General features: G+C 29.7%; 2 protein-coding genes across 2 annotated transcripts; one reads left to right on the forward strand and one right to left on the reverse strand.

Moving 5' to 3' along the window:
- Window positions 1-1,343: 1,343 nt before the first annotated feature.
- On the reverse strand, window positions 1,344-6,897 carry LOC111635530 (transient receptor potential-gamma protein-like). The gene is made up of 15 exons (XM_023380519.1): window positions 6,730-6,897; window positions 6,512-6,664; window positions 5,902-6,139; window positions 5,376-5,720; window positions 5,126-5,296; window positions 4,815-5,049; window positions 4,362-4,514; window positions 4,147-4,286; window positions 3,941-4,053; window positions 3,611-3,859; window positions 3,328-3,523; window positions 3,024-3,185; window positions 2,918-2,953; window positions 2,439-2,622; window positions 1,344-2,371 (listed from the first exon to the last, which is right to left on the reverse strand). The coding sequence occupies exons 2-15, from the start codon at window positions 6,649-6,651 to the stop codon at window positions 1,650-1,652; spliced, it is 3,084 nt and encodes a 1,027-aa protein (XP_023236287.1). The 5' UTR covers window positions 6,652-6,664; window positions 6,730-6,897; the 3' UTR covers window positions 1,344-1,649.
- A 219-nt stretch (window positions 6,898-7,116) lies between these two features.
- LOC111635529 (otopetrin-3-like) lies at window positions 7,117-12,931 on the forward strand. The gene is made up of 7 exons (XM_023380518.1): window positions 7,117-7,199; window positions 7,291-7,541; window positions 10,161-10,269; window positions 10,347-10,599; window positions 11,395-11,570; window positions 11,654-11,807; window positions 11,898-12,931. Exons 1-7 carry the CDS (start codon window positions 7,146-7,148, stop codon window positions 12,842-12,844), a joined length of 1,944 nt encoding a protein of 647 aa, XP_023236286.1. The 5' UTR covers window positions 7,117-7,145; the 3' UTR covers window positions 12,845-12,931.
- Window positions 12,932-14,445: the final 1,514 nt, after the last annotated feature.

Here is a 14,445-nt window from a genome sequence, read left to right on the forward strand (position 1 = left end):
TTGATGTTTTGTTTGCTATAATAAAAAAAAAAAAAAAAGGATAATGGAAGAAAGATGGATTAAACACATACTGAAGCTCGGTTTTCTTGTTTTTTTAATGTTTATTTAAAAATTAAAAAAAAAGAGGAAGATAAAGATCGCTTCATTTACTAGATTGGGACATCAATGCCTGATTATATTCGGCTCTCTCTCTTTTTTTTTTACTTTTTAATTTTTTAAACTTTTGTCTCTTTGTTTCTTTTCTAAAAATTCGTTTTAACGAGAAATTTTACTTTTTAGCTATTGCTTATTGTTTCTTTTCTATAAACACCGTTTCAATGCGAAAAAATTCAAGATGCTTTTTTTTCCTTTAAATAAAATTAATATAATGGATAAAAATGCTAACATGTTCATTAACAATTCTATTTTAATTAAATTGTAATTAACTGGAAACAAATTAAACATTGTTATAATTATTAAATGACAACTCTTTCCATCCTCTCTGTGAAAGTGTATTTAAGTGAACAGCAGTAGGTAGAAACACTTAATGAATGATTGTGAAAGAAACGATATTTTCCTAATTAAAACAAGTATAATTGGCAAATTTTTAAACTCAAAACTCATGTCTAATTGAAAGAAAAGTGGATAAATACATTTTTATCTTGTTCTCTCATTTTGTAAAAAATAAATAAATAATAATAAAAAAAATAAATAAAACTAAAAATCTGATAATTAAATTAACATGTAAAGATTTTTCTAGTTTACACAATTACATATGATTAATAAATTAAAGTAGATTTATAATAAAAAACAAAGAAAAAGTGAATATAATTAGTGCTTACATTTTTTAAATGGTTTTAAATGATTACACGTGAATAGAAAACGATTTAATATAATTAAAAAAAAATTAAATAAACACGAGAATTAAAATTAGTTACTTAAATAAATCGAGTAAGAAGTAAAAACTATTTAAATATGTATTTAAATTAAACTCTTTTTCACGTAATTAAATACAAAAAGCTAAATAAAATAAATACAGTTAAACCTGTGTAAAACGACCACTGACTAATAAAAAATGGAATTGTTCGGAGGTGGCAGTCGTTTGCAGGTTATTTTGTATGCATTTTAATAAGAAACGTTCCTGAAAAAAAATGGCCGCCATTTAAAATGGTCGTTATTGGAGGTTCGACTGTATATAAGTTAAATTTAATACATATATAAAATTCGTAGAAAATAAGAGAAAAATTGTAATTAAAATACGTTTTTGAAATTAATAACGTAGCAATATTGGGTAAAAAAAGTAAGTAGAAATTAATTTAAAAAGTCATATTTTATTTATTTATTTATTTATTTCTAACTCTTTAATATATTCTAAGTCACAAGCGTTTTGAATGTAATTAAGGAAGCAGTTTAAATTTTAATTAAGAATTCACCCTGAGTGGCGCCGAGTACAACCAACCGAGATTTAATTCTCCAACCAAACTTATCACGTAATAATTCAAAAATTCGTATTGATCATCACTTCAAACGGAGGAACTGGTGCCATCTGGTTTCGATAAAAGCATACATTTTAATAAGAAATTAAATCTATTTTTAAAATAATAATAATAATAACAATAGCAGTTTATAATAATTCTGATATTATAATTATTTAGGGATAGACCCAATGTTTAAAACCAACTAGAAGTTGGTTTCTTTGTCGGTGTTGCCGATACTTTATTACAGTTAAAATTACAATGAGTCATATCCATTGTTTCGTTATCTTTGATTGGTTGGTTAGATGTTTCCGATTTAATTGTGTCATCGTTTGTTTCACTTAGACAGTTTGTATTGCTTTCAAAAACACATGGTTGTTCCGCCACTTCCATTTCAATCGCTACTTCCGGTTGCCTGTGAACTATCACGACTTTCTCTTTAGGGGAAGTATTTATTGATGATAAACTTTCTTTAGCTGTATTATCTTCTAATTCGGTTGAATTATATTCTTTAAATGAAGTTTTTTCAGTTAAAACTTCTGAATTTTCGTCCATTACCTCTCTTGAACTGTTATCTAACATTAATCTAGCTCTTCTAGCGATGCTAGCGAATCTTTTTAAAACTATCATCCTTCTTATTTGTGGATCTTCTTCTGACAAATCCGCGTAGCCAACAGCTATTAAGCTATTATCACTCGAAGATGATTTACTTTTACCTATTTGATTCTGTTTCGAAGCTGCTACTAGAGCAGCCCAATTTCTTTTAGCTTTCATTTTATTACTAGATATTTGTTTGGTGACGTTAATTGATTTTCTCCTCAATTGCTCTTCTATTATATCTTCGAATACACTTTCGACTAGGCCAATGTTGAAATCTTTTAGTAATCTTCTTTCCCTTAGTCTTTCTTTTCTACCGGCTGAAATTATAAGTCGAGTGTTATAGAGAATTTATATATTTTAAATAAATTATTTATTTAATTTTACCTTCTTTGTCGTTAGCAGAATGAGTACACTTCATCCCGTTATCCTTCAAGATATCAAAGAGCTCCGATCTGAAGGTGTGAATAATCTGCTTTACCTCACTGATATGATCTTCTGTTATGTTTGTTATTTCTGCTTTTCTCTGCTGTTTAGTCACGTAACGTCTACTCAAACATCTCATAATATTCTAAAAAAATTATTAAAGTTAATTAAAATAGTTCAATGCAATTAATTAGAAAATTTTAAATATTAAACAGATACTTTTTTTACATTCAGTGCTAATTAAAATTCTAAGATTTAATACTGTTTCAAAGTGATGTTTCGAACAAGGTTGATGTACGATAAAATTTTATATAATGCTTTAAATGAAGAGCATTCATTATAATAAAAATGAATTTTTAAAGTTTGGAACTTTTAACCAGAATGATTTGAATATAAATTTATAATAAGTAAACAAATGAAATTTAATTAAACTCACGCACTTCATATTGGAAATCTCTGTCTTCCGCTTCTTTAACCTATCAAATTCAAATGACAAAACTCAACCACAGAGACGTATAAAAGTAAAATTATATATCAAAATATTACCTTTATAGACATAGATTTGAGCTTTTTCTTCAAGCCAAAAAGTCTTTGAAAAAATTTAAATGATGGTATGATGTTAAAAGGAGGAGGAACCGTGCTACCATCTTCAAAATAACTCATCCACAATTTACTTCTGGCAAATTTCCATTCGATATCCGATCTTTCCTATAACATAATTTAATAAATTAAAAGTATATAGCGGGATCAATTAGAAGCTGTAGTAGACAATTTGTCTAATCGTTAATTGGATTATTATTATTATTATGATGATGATAAAATGATGTGAAGATAATCGAGAAATACTAACCGATATTATTTGATAGGAATTGCTCATCATAGCGATAAGAAGATTGAGCAAAACTACAACGTTGATGACACAGTAACTTCCAAACATTAAAAGTCCCCAAAATCTTGTATATTCCTGGATTCCCGTTAGATCGAAATTGTGAATGTCTACCAATCCAAAACTTGCCCAAAATAAGCTTTGAGATGTTTCAAATAAACTGAAAAAAAAAAAAAAAGAATTAGCGGTAGAAGTAAGTAGGCTAATGTATCAGAATATCGACAAATATGAAACGAGTGAGATATACTTTGCAAATCTCCTCCATATCTCGCAGGATCGACTGTCTTCATTGTGTCCAGTCGGGCCAAAATAGCACTTAGTTTTGTCAAGATCAGCGTAGTACCACAACAACTGATTCATACCGCAACCAAATGCAAATAATACTAAAGTATAAATGAAGAAGAATTTGATGATATCGTAAACCATTCTTCCTAAAGAGATTTGTAACGGTCCCAAGTATGGATTAACGGAAAATATGTGGACCATCTTCAAAAAACTTTCAAAAAGTTATTATTATTATTATTATTATTATTAAATAATAATATAAAATAAATATGAATTCAAATTTTGTATTTACCTGAAAATATTAGCTGCTCCAAACATTCCTTCAGATATCAACATAGGATCATAGGGATCCCATTTCTCACGAGGTTGATACGCATCTATTCCCATTTCTAATTCTTTCCGAACCTGAATTTTATAACTTAACATTTGAATCAACTTTTAAACCATTTTATTGTTAAAAAAAAATACTCAAAAAGTTTTCAATGATAAAATACCCACTCGATACCAAGCAACAGCACGGAGTGTTATCCACGTAAAATATAATGTATTGGTAATAAAATCCAAGATATTCCACATATTATTCACATATTCTTGTAATCCAGAATTCCATAGCTGTTTAATCTCCCACCAGATAAATCCTAAACTCGTGAAAATATCATTTTTATGGATTTCTAATTTAGTTTAAAGATATGAAATTGTTTCAAATAATTTACCCAGGACGTATATCATGATTCCTGTTTCCACGACTCCAGGAAGCTTTCCACGTTCTTGTTTGTGCTGTATTTTAACCCATTCTCTCATACTTTGCGTTCCAAATATTTCGATAACCAAAGTTTCGACTCTCTGAGAAGCCAAAATTAAAAGAACTGCAAAATAATAAATGCAACTTTAAAATTTTAAAGTACGCAAATGTAATATGTATACAATTCCGAATCGTTTAAAAATATAAATATCTGAAGAGAAAATACAATTAATTAAAGGCGCTATAATGGAGATTTTTATTTCTTTAATTAGCAATAATCCAGAACGTCGCCATCTTTAAATAGTAAAAGAATATGTTGATTCGAAGTAAGTTTTATTGCCTGACTTTTTATGTTTACCTTCAAATGTTATATTTTCAAACTATACGGGCGTATTAATCAATAGAAAATACAACTTCCACGTACAAAGAAAAAGAAAATAAGATGAAGAATGAAAAATGAATTTCAAGAAAGGATACTTCATAGTTTTGCCCATTTTACTCCAAGGAGCTACGATATAGGCCAAACAATAAATTGGAAACATTATGCCCAATTTGTATAAAACCAAGCATTGTCCAATCATGCTTTTCCTTCGAAACCCGGGCATACCTTTATACCACACAGTTGCTAAAAGCTGTTGCACGTTTGGATGAGCTACAAACTAAAAAAAAAAAAATTCAATAGAAAGAAATTATCATCAACAAAAAATATTCGTGAATTTAAATCACTGGACATACCGTTTTCTGTTTGTAGATAATTGCTAATTTAAGACGTTCTAATTTCATGGGCTGTCCAGGTTGATATAAAGAACCACACGGATCATAATTTAGAATTACTTCGAGTTCGTAAGAATTACGGGTATAATCTAAGAGAGAAGTGACGAATTCTTGAATTTTATCCCTCAATTCCTGTGAATAGAGATTGCTTTCTAGCATTTTATAGAAGTTTTATTGACGTTTACGTATCTATAAATAATGAAATGCTTACCGTATATTCACTTTTAAATTCTTTTTCCATAGAACATAACTTTTTCAACTCCCAACTTAACTCGAACCCGGTTATTATAGGATCTCTACTAGAAAGAGTTATTAAAGAAGGAGAAGTCAAAGCTCTGTAAGCATTGATCCTAGATTGAGAATGCCTTAGACAGTCTTCTTCGATAGAAACAACGCAATCATTACATCCACATCGTACGTCGTGAGGAAGAGGAAGAGATGCTCCACGATCCAATAAAAGTTTCAAAATTTCATAATTATCTTTATGGGCAGCTAGGATTAATGGGGTAATATCTGGAGTGAAAGTTGCTATTTCTCTATTTACCATTTCCCAACTCTGAAAAATTCAAAGTAGTAATTACTGTACTGTACATACATTATACATATAAACTTATAATTCGTAATGTTCGTTTATATAAATCAAAGAAGAATCATTTCGCTCGTCTTCTCCATATTGAAATAAACGACAAAAATTGTAAGAAATTAACATTAATTCACTACATAAAAAAAGAACTTACGTAAGGTTGATCATTCGTGTGTATTTTTTCTTCGTGTTGAAGTAATATCTCGACTGCTTCAACATATTCTTCATTAATGGCATGGAGAAGACTTTCTCCCGTTCGAATGTTATGCTTCAACAAGATCTCTATCAGATCTAAATTTTCATTTTCGATTGCTACAACCAAAGCGCTCCTTCCAACAGGATCCGTGCAGTTTATATCGAAACGTGGATTATTTTTATGAGTATTCAATAAACTATTAAAAAAATTCTTGAGTATTTAACAAATAATACTTCTCTATCTGAAATTAGGATAAAATTGAAAAGATGACAACAGGGAAAAGATATTCAGTATCTAAATGAATTTTAAATATCCTTCCATATTTAGATTGTATCACTTAACATTAGGATTTATATTGGAGAAAACTAACAGTGATATAATTTTATATATATATAGGCTATGTATTTCTATCTGTAAATATTTTTACTGAGCGAGAAAATAACATATGTAAATGTTTATTACATAAGTCAAAAATTATTTTGCTATTTATTAAAATAGGCATCTTTGCCCGGAGTCATCTTTCCTAAATTTAATCAATATTAATTCTAGAATATATTTAAAAACTTACTCTCTAACTGCGGCTATATCACCACGTTCCGAACAGAGCAAAAATTTTTTCTCATAGAATGTCAATTGTTTCTCATTCCGTTGAAGCAGATGAACCATCCCTCCTTTTTCTCTATCGGTTAGCAACTTTTCTTGCTTCATAATGTCTATCTTACTAACAAAAATCAAATTTAAAAACTTTTAACGATGATTAATGGTTGAAATTTATATAAAACTTACCAATTCACATGACTCTTCACAAATGAAAGAAAAATTTACTATTGAATATCCTTATTGAACGATTCATTTGTGGGGCATCTTTTAAACAGATTAAAGAAACCTATCAGCAGTTTCATGCAACTTATCTACTTTTTCTAATTTTTGCCGATAAAAATATATAGTGGAGACTTTTTCTAAATATTATAAAGAAGAATTTAAAGGAAATATTATTCACAAAAAAATGACAGTTAAGATCATCCACACCAATAACTTTAATGCGTGCTAATTGGGTCAAAGTTAATGATTGTCAACTGATAAATAACATAGATATGTATTTAATTCTTGTCTTACGAACAATGTTTTGATAAAGAAGATATCTAAAGGGCAAATAAGATTTGATAATTAATCATTTTCTGTTTAACATTGAACATTAAAACATGATTAATGAAACGTTTGAGTTACAAAACGAACCATATTCTATAAAATTATTTGTAAGTATAATCTTTATCAATGTTTATCTTATAAATAAAAAGTTATTTTTAGAAATATTTACGAGATTTGAAAATATTTTTTTAAAAATAGGTAAGTCCCGATGAAGATCAAATACAAATGAGTGAAACCGAATCGGAGAGACAGGCAGAAATAAGTAAAAATGTCGAAAATTTACGATTGGGATTACCCAGAAGACTTAGTTCTAGTTGCCCGACTTTAAGTATCATACAGAAAGCAAGAAGAAATTCATTCATTTCCGAAAATACTTCAAATTTATACGCAAGTGGAACCAACGTCACAGCTATAAGCATGTCTAAAATTGAAAAATCAGTTTTGTTAAGGTAAATAAAATTATTTTATATTATAAAAATATCTCCATTTGTTTATATATATATATATAAACAAACAGAGTACATAAATATATTTACTTATATATTGATATATTGTAAAATATTTTTGATGTTTATACCGTTTTTAGTATGTAATTCGCTTTCACCAAATAATATTGTGAAGTTTATAATTATCATTAAAATTTTATTTAATTATATATATATATATACATAAATGTATATATAATCAATCAATAAATCAATAATGTATATGGCAATTATCAAAGAAAAGGAATACAGTTTTCTTCCTGGCAGCATGAAAATAACATTGAATAAATATGAAGGGAATAAAGTAAAACTGAAATTACGGGCATTATCAAATATATATATTTTTTGTGTAAAAAGTTTAAACAACTTAAAACCAAATATTTGTTTGATATTGTTTTAGTTCAATATGAAAGATGACAGCAAATATTCTAATAGATAGAACACATTTATTATTAAGGCTATCGAGAGAGGAAGCTGGGGATATTTCCCAGACCCGGGAAAAACTTAAGACCCCGTAATGGTTTATACCTCTGTTAAATTAATGTTGTTTTTACTAACAAAATAAGTAAATAAATAAAATAAAAGCTTTAATACTTTCCACGTATTTCATTCGTTCAAAAAATGTCAAAAGGGGTCTACTCTTCTACCTTGGACCAAGCTTTTGAAAGCCCTATTTATAAATTTTTATAGTAATTTTTATATAATATTAAAAGAAAAGTCTAATTTTAAAAGCATAGAATTTAAAAAAGTAGACTTTTTATCTAGTAATAAATACGTCATTCAAAAGTATACCTTTTGTTTTTGTTAATGTAAAATATTCGTTCTTTGAAAAAATAATACAAATACAGTAATGTTATTTTTTTTATTTCGTAGTTGAAAGATAAATTTTATTAATAAACGATATTTATTATTACAAAAATACTAAAAAACTAAAAAGAACTTTGCATATTATTAATATTTACTTGGCTTAACAGTTTGTAATTTTTACGCATAAGATAGAAATTTTGTTCTTAGTTCTATTGTTTTATGTAGATTCTAGATATCGAAATATCAATAATTTTAAAGAAATTAAAATAAAATACAGTACTGATAAAAATCGTTATCACTATTATCTGCAGAATTACAACTGTATCAGCTTGTTACAATTATCATCATACAATATTTTTGTTTATACAATTGTAACCAGACGCTGTTAAAAACAATTTAATGTAACGATATCGTTTACAATTTAAACGTCTCTTCTCGATTATCCGTCAGTTCATTATCACAAGATTAAATTGGACTGATTGAGTAAGACAATGCAACACATGAGCGGTCTGCCGAGAAAAAGTGGTTCCCAGGAATACTTTCTATGGGGAAACTGGCCTTTATTTTGTATGTTAAACACGTGAAGAAAACACGAAAAACTCCACGTGGTCAACCTATTGGTGGGGCACGAACCGGCGACTAATTTCTAGTGTTAGGTAGTTTTATCCACTCGGCCACTGATGGTCGCAATATAGAATTGACAAATCGGTTCCTAACGTTATATTGATATAATAAAATCGAGATTTTCCCTTATCGAAATTTCTAGAATATTTTCAATCTTTGATAAAGTTTGCTATTCGTAGTCAAGCAGAGAATAACAATAGGGAAGGCGGTTTTGCTTTCCCGTATTCTTTATGTAACTTAAAATAAAATATCATTGACATCGAATTTTCTAGACATCTCATATTGATATTGCTATCAAAATTTGATATCATCAAATGAATGCGTAGTTTTTAACGCATTGCATCAGCATACAAGGACTGCGTGACCATTTTTAATTTTATTTAATAAACACTCAATTTTATTTATTATAAATGATATGACCCATAATAAACATGATGTATTTTGCCATTCAATCGATAAGCATGAATGTAGCTTATCAATTCAGTTCATATACAATATAATAAAAGTGCAAGAGACAATTCACCAGTAAAAAAAGAAATAATTAATTAAATCAAAAATAAAAACCTTTGTGAAGTGGCGGCGACCGGCGCAGCAGCCCTCTTAGTCCAATGGTTAAGGTGGCACTGTATGTAGTCATCTATATCAAATACAATGTAAAATGTTTAAAACAATTTAACGCTTATTTCTATTAATTACAAATGGTTGCACAAGTGACTAGGCAATCATCTGGGACTACTTGAGATGGAGCACAAATTAATGAGAAATTTAGTTTTTTTATGGCAACTGTTGACAAGCAGCCTCGTATAAAACAAGTCCGTAAGTCCATATAATTAACTTCAATCTCAAAATTTATATCGATCATTGACAACAAACAGAGTATCAATGAAAAATTGTTTGGGGTTGAGAGCATATATTTTAAATTAAATAAATTAAAAATATGATTAAAATTAAAATTACAATCCATGAGTTTACTGCTCGATTATTTATTAATAAGTTTAAATTATCGAATTAATTTCCAGATTATATTTAATTGATTAAATTCTCGTTCTTATGTAAAGGTTAATAATTAAAAATTAGTTTTAAATTTAATTTAAAAATTTAGAAAATCCTGGAAGATTTATTAACTCATTAAATCAATATTAAATATTTCAGAGAAAATTTGTGTTTCATATTAAGTTGCATCTATGCAGTGTTTTTAGTTATGCTTGGAGCGGTCATTTATGTTATTGATCAAGAAGAAGACGAGCAAGTAATTAGTCAAGTGAGATTTAAAAATTCTGTTTAAAAAATTACAAAATTTTCTGCTTCTTTTAATGTATTAATTAAACGAATCTCTAGTATTTCAGTTGTTTCATTTCATTGGTTGGATTGTCCTGGCTGATATTTCTTCACGTGGATTTGACACGATATAAATATAGTATCGAGAAGAGATTTCACGAAGAATCGAATCAAGAATTTGATAGAATCAGTACCATAACCGAAGTGGTTGTGAATAGAACATTAGTTTCTGAAACGGATTTAGAAAATGCACCTTATCGGTTTTTAACCGGAAGACATAGCGGAAGTTTCTACTTGAAGATAGGAACAGCTGGTAATTATAATATTTGATACCCATCATCTATGGGTATCAATCAATCAATCAGGCCTGTAGCTTCCCACTGTCGTCCGTATGTCCGCCTGTTCTTCTTTAATCTCGAAAACAAAGTTAGATCGATGAAAATCGAGACCAAATACAAACATGGAAAGCTTAGGGACAGGAGGCTGCGATTAACAATATACGAACTTCCGGTCTGGACAGAAAGTCACGTAATTTTTTAATATTGAAATATGATTAAAAATTGCAGCCTGGCATTGTGACGATGTCACTATAAGTAATTGCTCGTTAACATGTGATTTTGAATTAAGTGTTAGATAAAAATGTGGGCCTAGTCAAACCCATAATGGGCTTGGTAAAAAAAAGCACGCTTTGTGCCACAGACGAAGAGTTAAAATAACTAAATATAAAAATAATATAACATTATGAAGTTTTTCATTTTGCTCTTTTCACTTTGTGGGCACTAGGAAGACCTTTTTTCCTTACCGAACCGATTATGGGTTTGGCAATGCCAACAATAGAACGATCTTGTGGTGAGAAAAGTTCGACACACAGGGACAGACCGCCCACGAAAAATTTATGGGGAGTTTCTTGTCCGGATTCAATTCTAGGTGTCCCATAATGGTAAGCTGAAGCCTTAACAACTTCGGCCATCAGCCCGGCACAATATGTTTATAAATTCTTTAAAAACGTGCTTTTTACTTAATCTTCTAGTGATCAGATGAACTCATTAAGGATATTTCTTTTCAAAAATGTTCATTGAAACTTATAATTTATATAATTTTATTTCAGCTTTTTGTTTTGGACATTTAATTCACGAAGGATTGCTGTTTGGTCAACACGTATTCAATTTTATCCACCACGAAAAGAAGCAATATCACTGTTCTAATCCGTCGAACATACTTTTACATATTATAAGACCCACATTTTCATTTTATCAGCTTTTCATTACTTTCAAATATTCTAATGTAAGTTTGTTCCTTTATAAGTCAATTAATATTTAATACTAATTATTTAATAAGTAATTTAATGAATTATTTGTGATTGATAGATTATCATCAATCGTTTTAAAGCACTTGCAAGATTTGGACAAATGCATTTGATTGCAACCTGTATATGTTTTTGGTTGAACACAATTATTCAAGAAGCATTATCTGATTACGAGCATAGGGTGTATAATAATATTACTACATTCGAATATTTCAGTAAGTTATACAAAATACAATTTTTAATGTAGGCTAATTTGTTTTGATGATATATTTGAAAACGTCTAAACTTTTGCAATTTTCGTCTAGATATTGGAGCATTTACTTTAATAATACATCAGAACAATACTTTAACAAAATCACATTACTGTCGATCGGATTCAGTTCTTTCGACCAGATCTCTTAAAGCAGTGCCTTATCTGTACCCATTCACTATAGAATATAATCTTATTTTGGCCGGAGTATGGTTTATTGTATGGCAACATATTGGAAATATTCATTATTCTGCACATCCTTGTCATTTCAGACCAAAGGTAACTAACAATCAAGAAGGCTCAGAAGTTGAGTATCAAAGTAACTTGACGGTAAATGCTGACTGCCACGCTTCCAACAAAGGTTTATTCGCTGGTTTATGTTTATTATTGATCACGATCCTCACTGTGATTATTTTCTTCGTAGCAATTACTAGTGTAGAATATCACGATTTGGGTGTCCTGCTTCATACTATTCAAGAATCCGTCTTGACGTGTTTTTGTTTCATAGCTGTAGTGATAGCTTTTATACAGATTTCTCAGCTAGATATCAATCGAGATCCTATAACATTTCTTGACGATGTTCTTTTATTTGTTCCTTTGCCGTTCTTTTTTGTACACGGTTTTCTCTCTTTAATGGCTGCTTGGGAGATGAAGGACCATCACAGAGTTGCTCTCTACGTAGTTCTTATACTTCAAGTTATCGTGCAAACTACTTTTATCATTGATGGATTGAGAAGATGTAGCAATTCAAACGTTTTACGTTTTAAAAAACCCGGCAGAGAATTGATTATCTTTTTGATTATATGTAATCTAACTATCTGGGTTGTAAACACATTTGAATTGAAAAGTGTCGAACATTACTACTCTCAAAGAAAATATTATGGGCATATAATTTGGATGTTTATATGCCATACTACTCTTCCATTAATGCTGTTTTACCGTTTTCATTCATCCGTATGTTTAGCTGACATTTGGAAGTCTGCTTACGAACGAGGAAAATGAAAACAACTTAAATCAGATGGGATTTTTAGAAGTTTTCGTGTTTAATTTTAAAATATTTAAAATGAATGTAAATGAATGTAATTGCAAGTCAATGTAATGCACAAAATAAAATATATTTAAATACTTTTTTGTTGCGAATTATTTCTTTAGATAGGAACAACAATCCACACCAACACTTGGTGTGCATATACTTTTCCTTTCAGATGAATCGATCTATAAGATCAGATCAATCTTTGTCACGTGATATACAGTACAGTGGGTGATCGGACAACGAACACTTTACTGAACAAACATAAAAAGAAGCGACGGAAAATAACGAATACCAATTGATTTTCCCTTGTGTTCAGGTAACAAATCGAAACCTTTCGGAGTGCGGGAGACGTCAACATCGACACTCAACCCTATACCGATCGGATAGTATAATATTCCTCCGAATTTTGAAACTCTCCCTTGTAATTCCAGCTTTTTGTTTACCTTTCTGACAAATAATTTTTTATAGTCTTCTCGAGACTGTCGGACGGGCACTTGTTAAGTTTTGCGTCGGGGTTTATTTACGAAAGGTGAAAGTTTAACTCTCCCATTGGATATTCGTTAACGTTTTAATACCAAATTTCGAATTTCATCCGGGCCTTGCACTTAAATAATTTTTTGTGGGCTAGTTGATTTCTGTTCTCTGAATTTTTATAAGTGCGTTTCTGAACTTTTTATTTAAAAAAGAAGCTGATAATATTATGATGCCTAAAAAGAGGAGTGTCACACCGTAGAAACCAAGTAAGAGATAATAGCCAAGGTAGAAAGTGGGCACAAGATGTCTGATGTTGCTAGACGGTATGGCTTGTACAGGTCTACAGTAGGCACAATCTTAGCTATGAAAGATATATCAAGAAGTCTCAAGCTGTTAATGGAGTAATGAAAATCACATCTGAGAAATAAAGAGCATTTTAGATCTCATAATGTAACCTGAAACTGATCTGACGACAGAATTCCAAGAACTCTCAAATGAAGAGTACCAAGAAACTCAGCGAGATGTGTTTTCTTTTGAAAAAGAGGAAGACGAAAGAGGACCAATGTCGACATCTGCTACTAAAGATCTTTTGAAGAAGTGGGATGATGTCAGAACAACGATCATCCAAGTGGCATCCAAACCAGAATAGGGTTAATGGGGTTGGGGATCTCTACAATTACAATACTATTAATTACTTCCGAAAAATCCTGAAGAAAAGAGAAAAGCAATCGATATTGGACAGATTCTTTAACCCCCACAAACGGAAAAAAAAAAAAAAATGTAAGACTGCATATATATGTATTTTTACTATTACATATAAATAAACGTAGTAAAAAAGTATATATTTTTTATTTTTTGGAGTCTCCGGAACGAATTAATCAAATTCCCATAAAAACCTATGGTAAATCGATAATCTGTTAACGAACAGTCTTGGAACGGATTACGTTCGTTAACCGATCATCCACTGTAGTTCGTTTCTGTCATGTGTTTTAGTTGGCGGAAAGTATACAAGTACGATCGAATCGTATTTACTCTGAATGACATTGCTCACAAAACAGCAAAATGGGAGAACGAACGCCATGCATTCTTATCGTAC

Source organism: Centruroides sculpturatus, unplaced genomic scaffold (genome assembly GCF_000671375.1).
Source record: "Centruroides sculpturatus isolate CEXI.00-Female unplaced genomic scaffold, Cexi_2.0 scaffold1041, whole genome shotgun sequence".
Classification (NCBI taxonomy): Eukaryota; Metazoa; Arthropoda; class Arachnida; order Scorpiones; family Buthidae; genus Centruroides; species Centruroides sculpturatus.

Coding starts and splice junctions, on each gene's coding strand:
- LOC111635529 (XM_023380518.1), top strand. CDS start 7,146: ATGATTAATGAAACGTTTGAGTTACAAAACGAACCATATTCTATAAAA. Junction 7,542..10,160: donor GAAAAATCAGTTTTGTTAAG/GTAAATAAAATT, acceptor TAAATATTTCAG/AGAAAATTTGTGTTTCATAT. Junction 10,270..10,346: donor ACGAGCAAGTAATTAGTCAA/GTGAGATTTAAA, acceptor ACGAATCTCTAG/TATTTCAGTTGTTTCATTTC.
- LOC111635530 (XM_023380519.1), bottom strand. CDS start 6,651: ATGAAGCAAGAAAAGTTGCTAACCGATAGAGAAAAAGGAGGGATGGTT. Junction 5,721..5,901: donor ACACGAATGATCAACCTTAC/GTAAGTTCTTTT, acceptor TGAATTTTTCAG/AGTTGGGAAATGGTAAATAG. Junction 5,050..5,125: donor TTATCTACAAACAGAAAACG/GTATGTCCAGTG, acceptor TTTTTTTTTTAG/TTTGTAGCTCATCCAAACGT.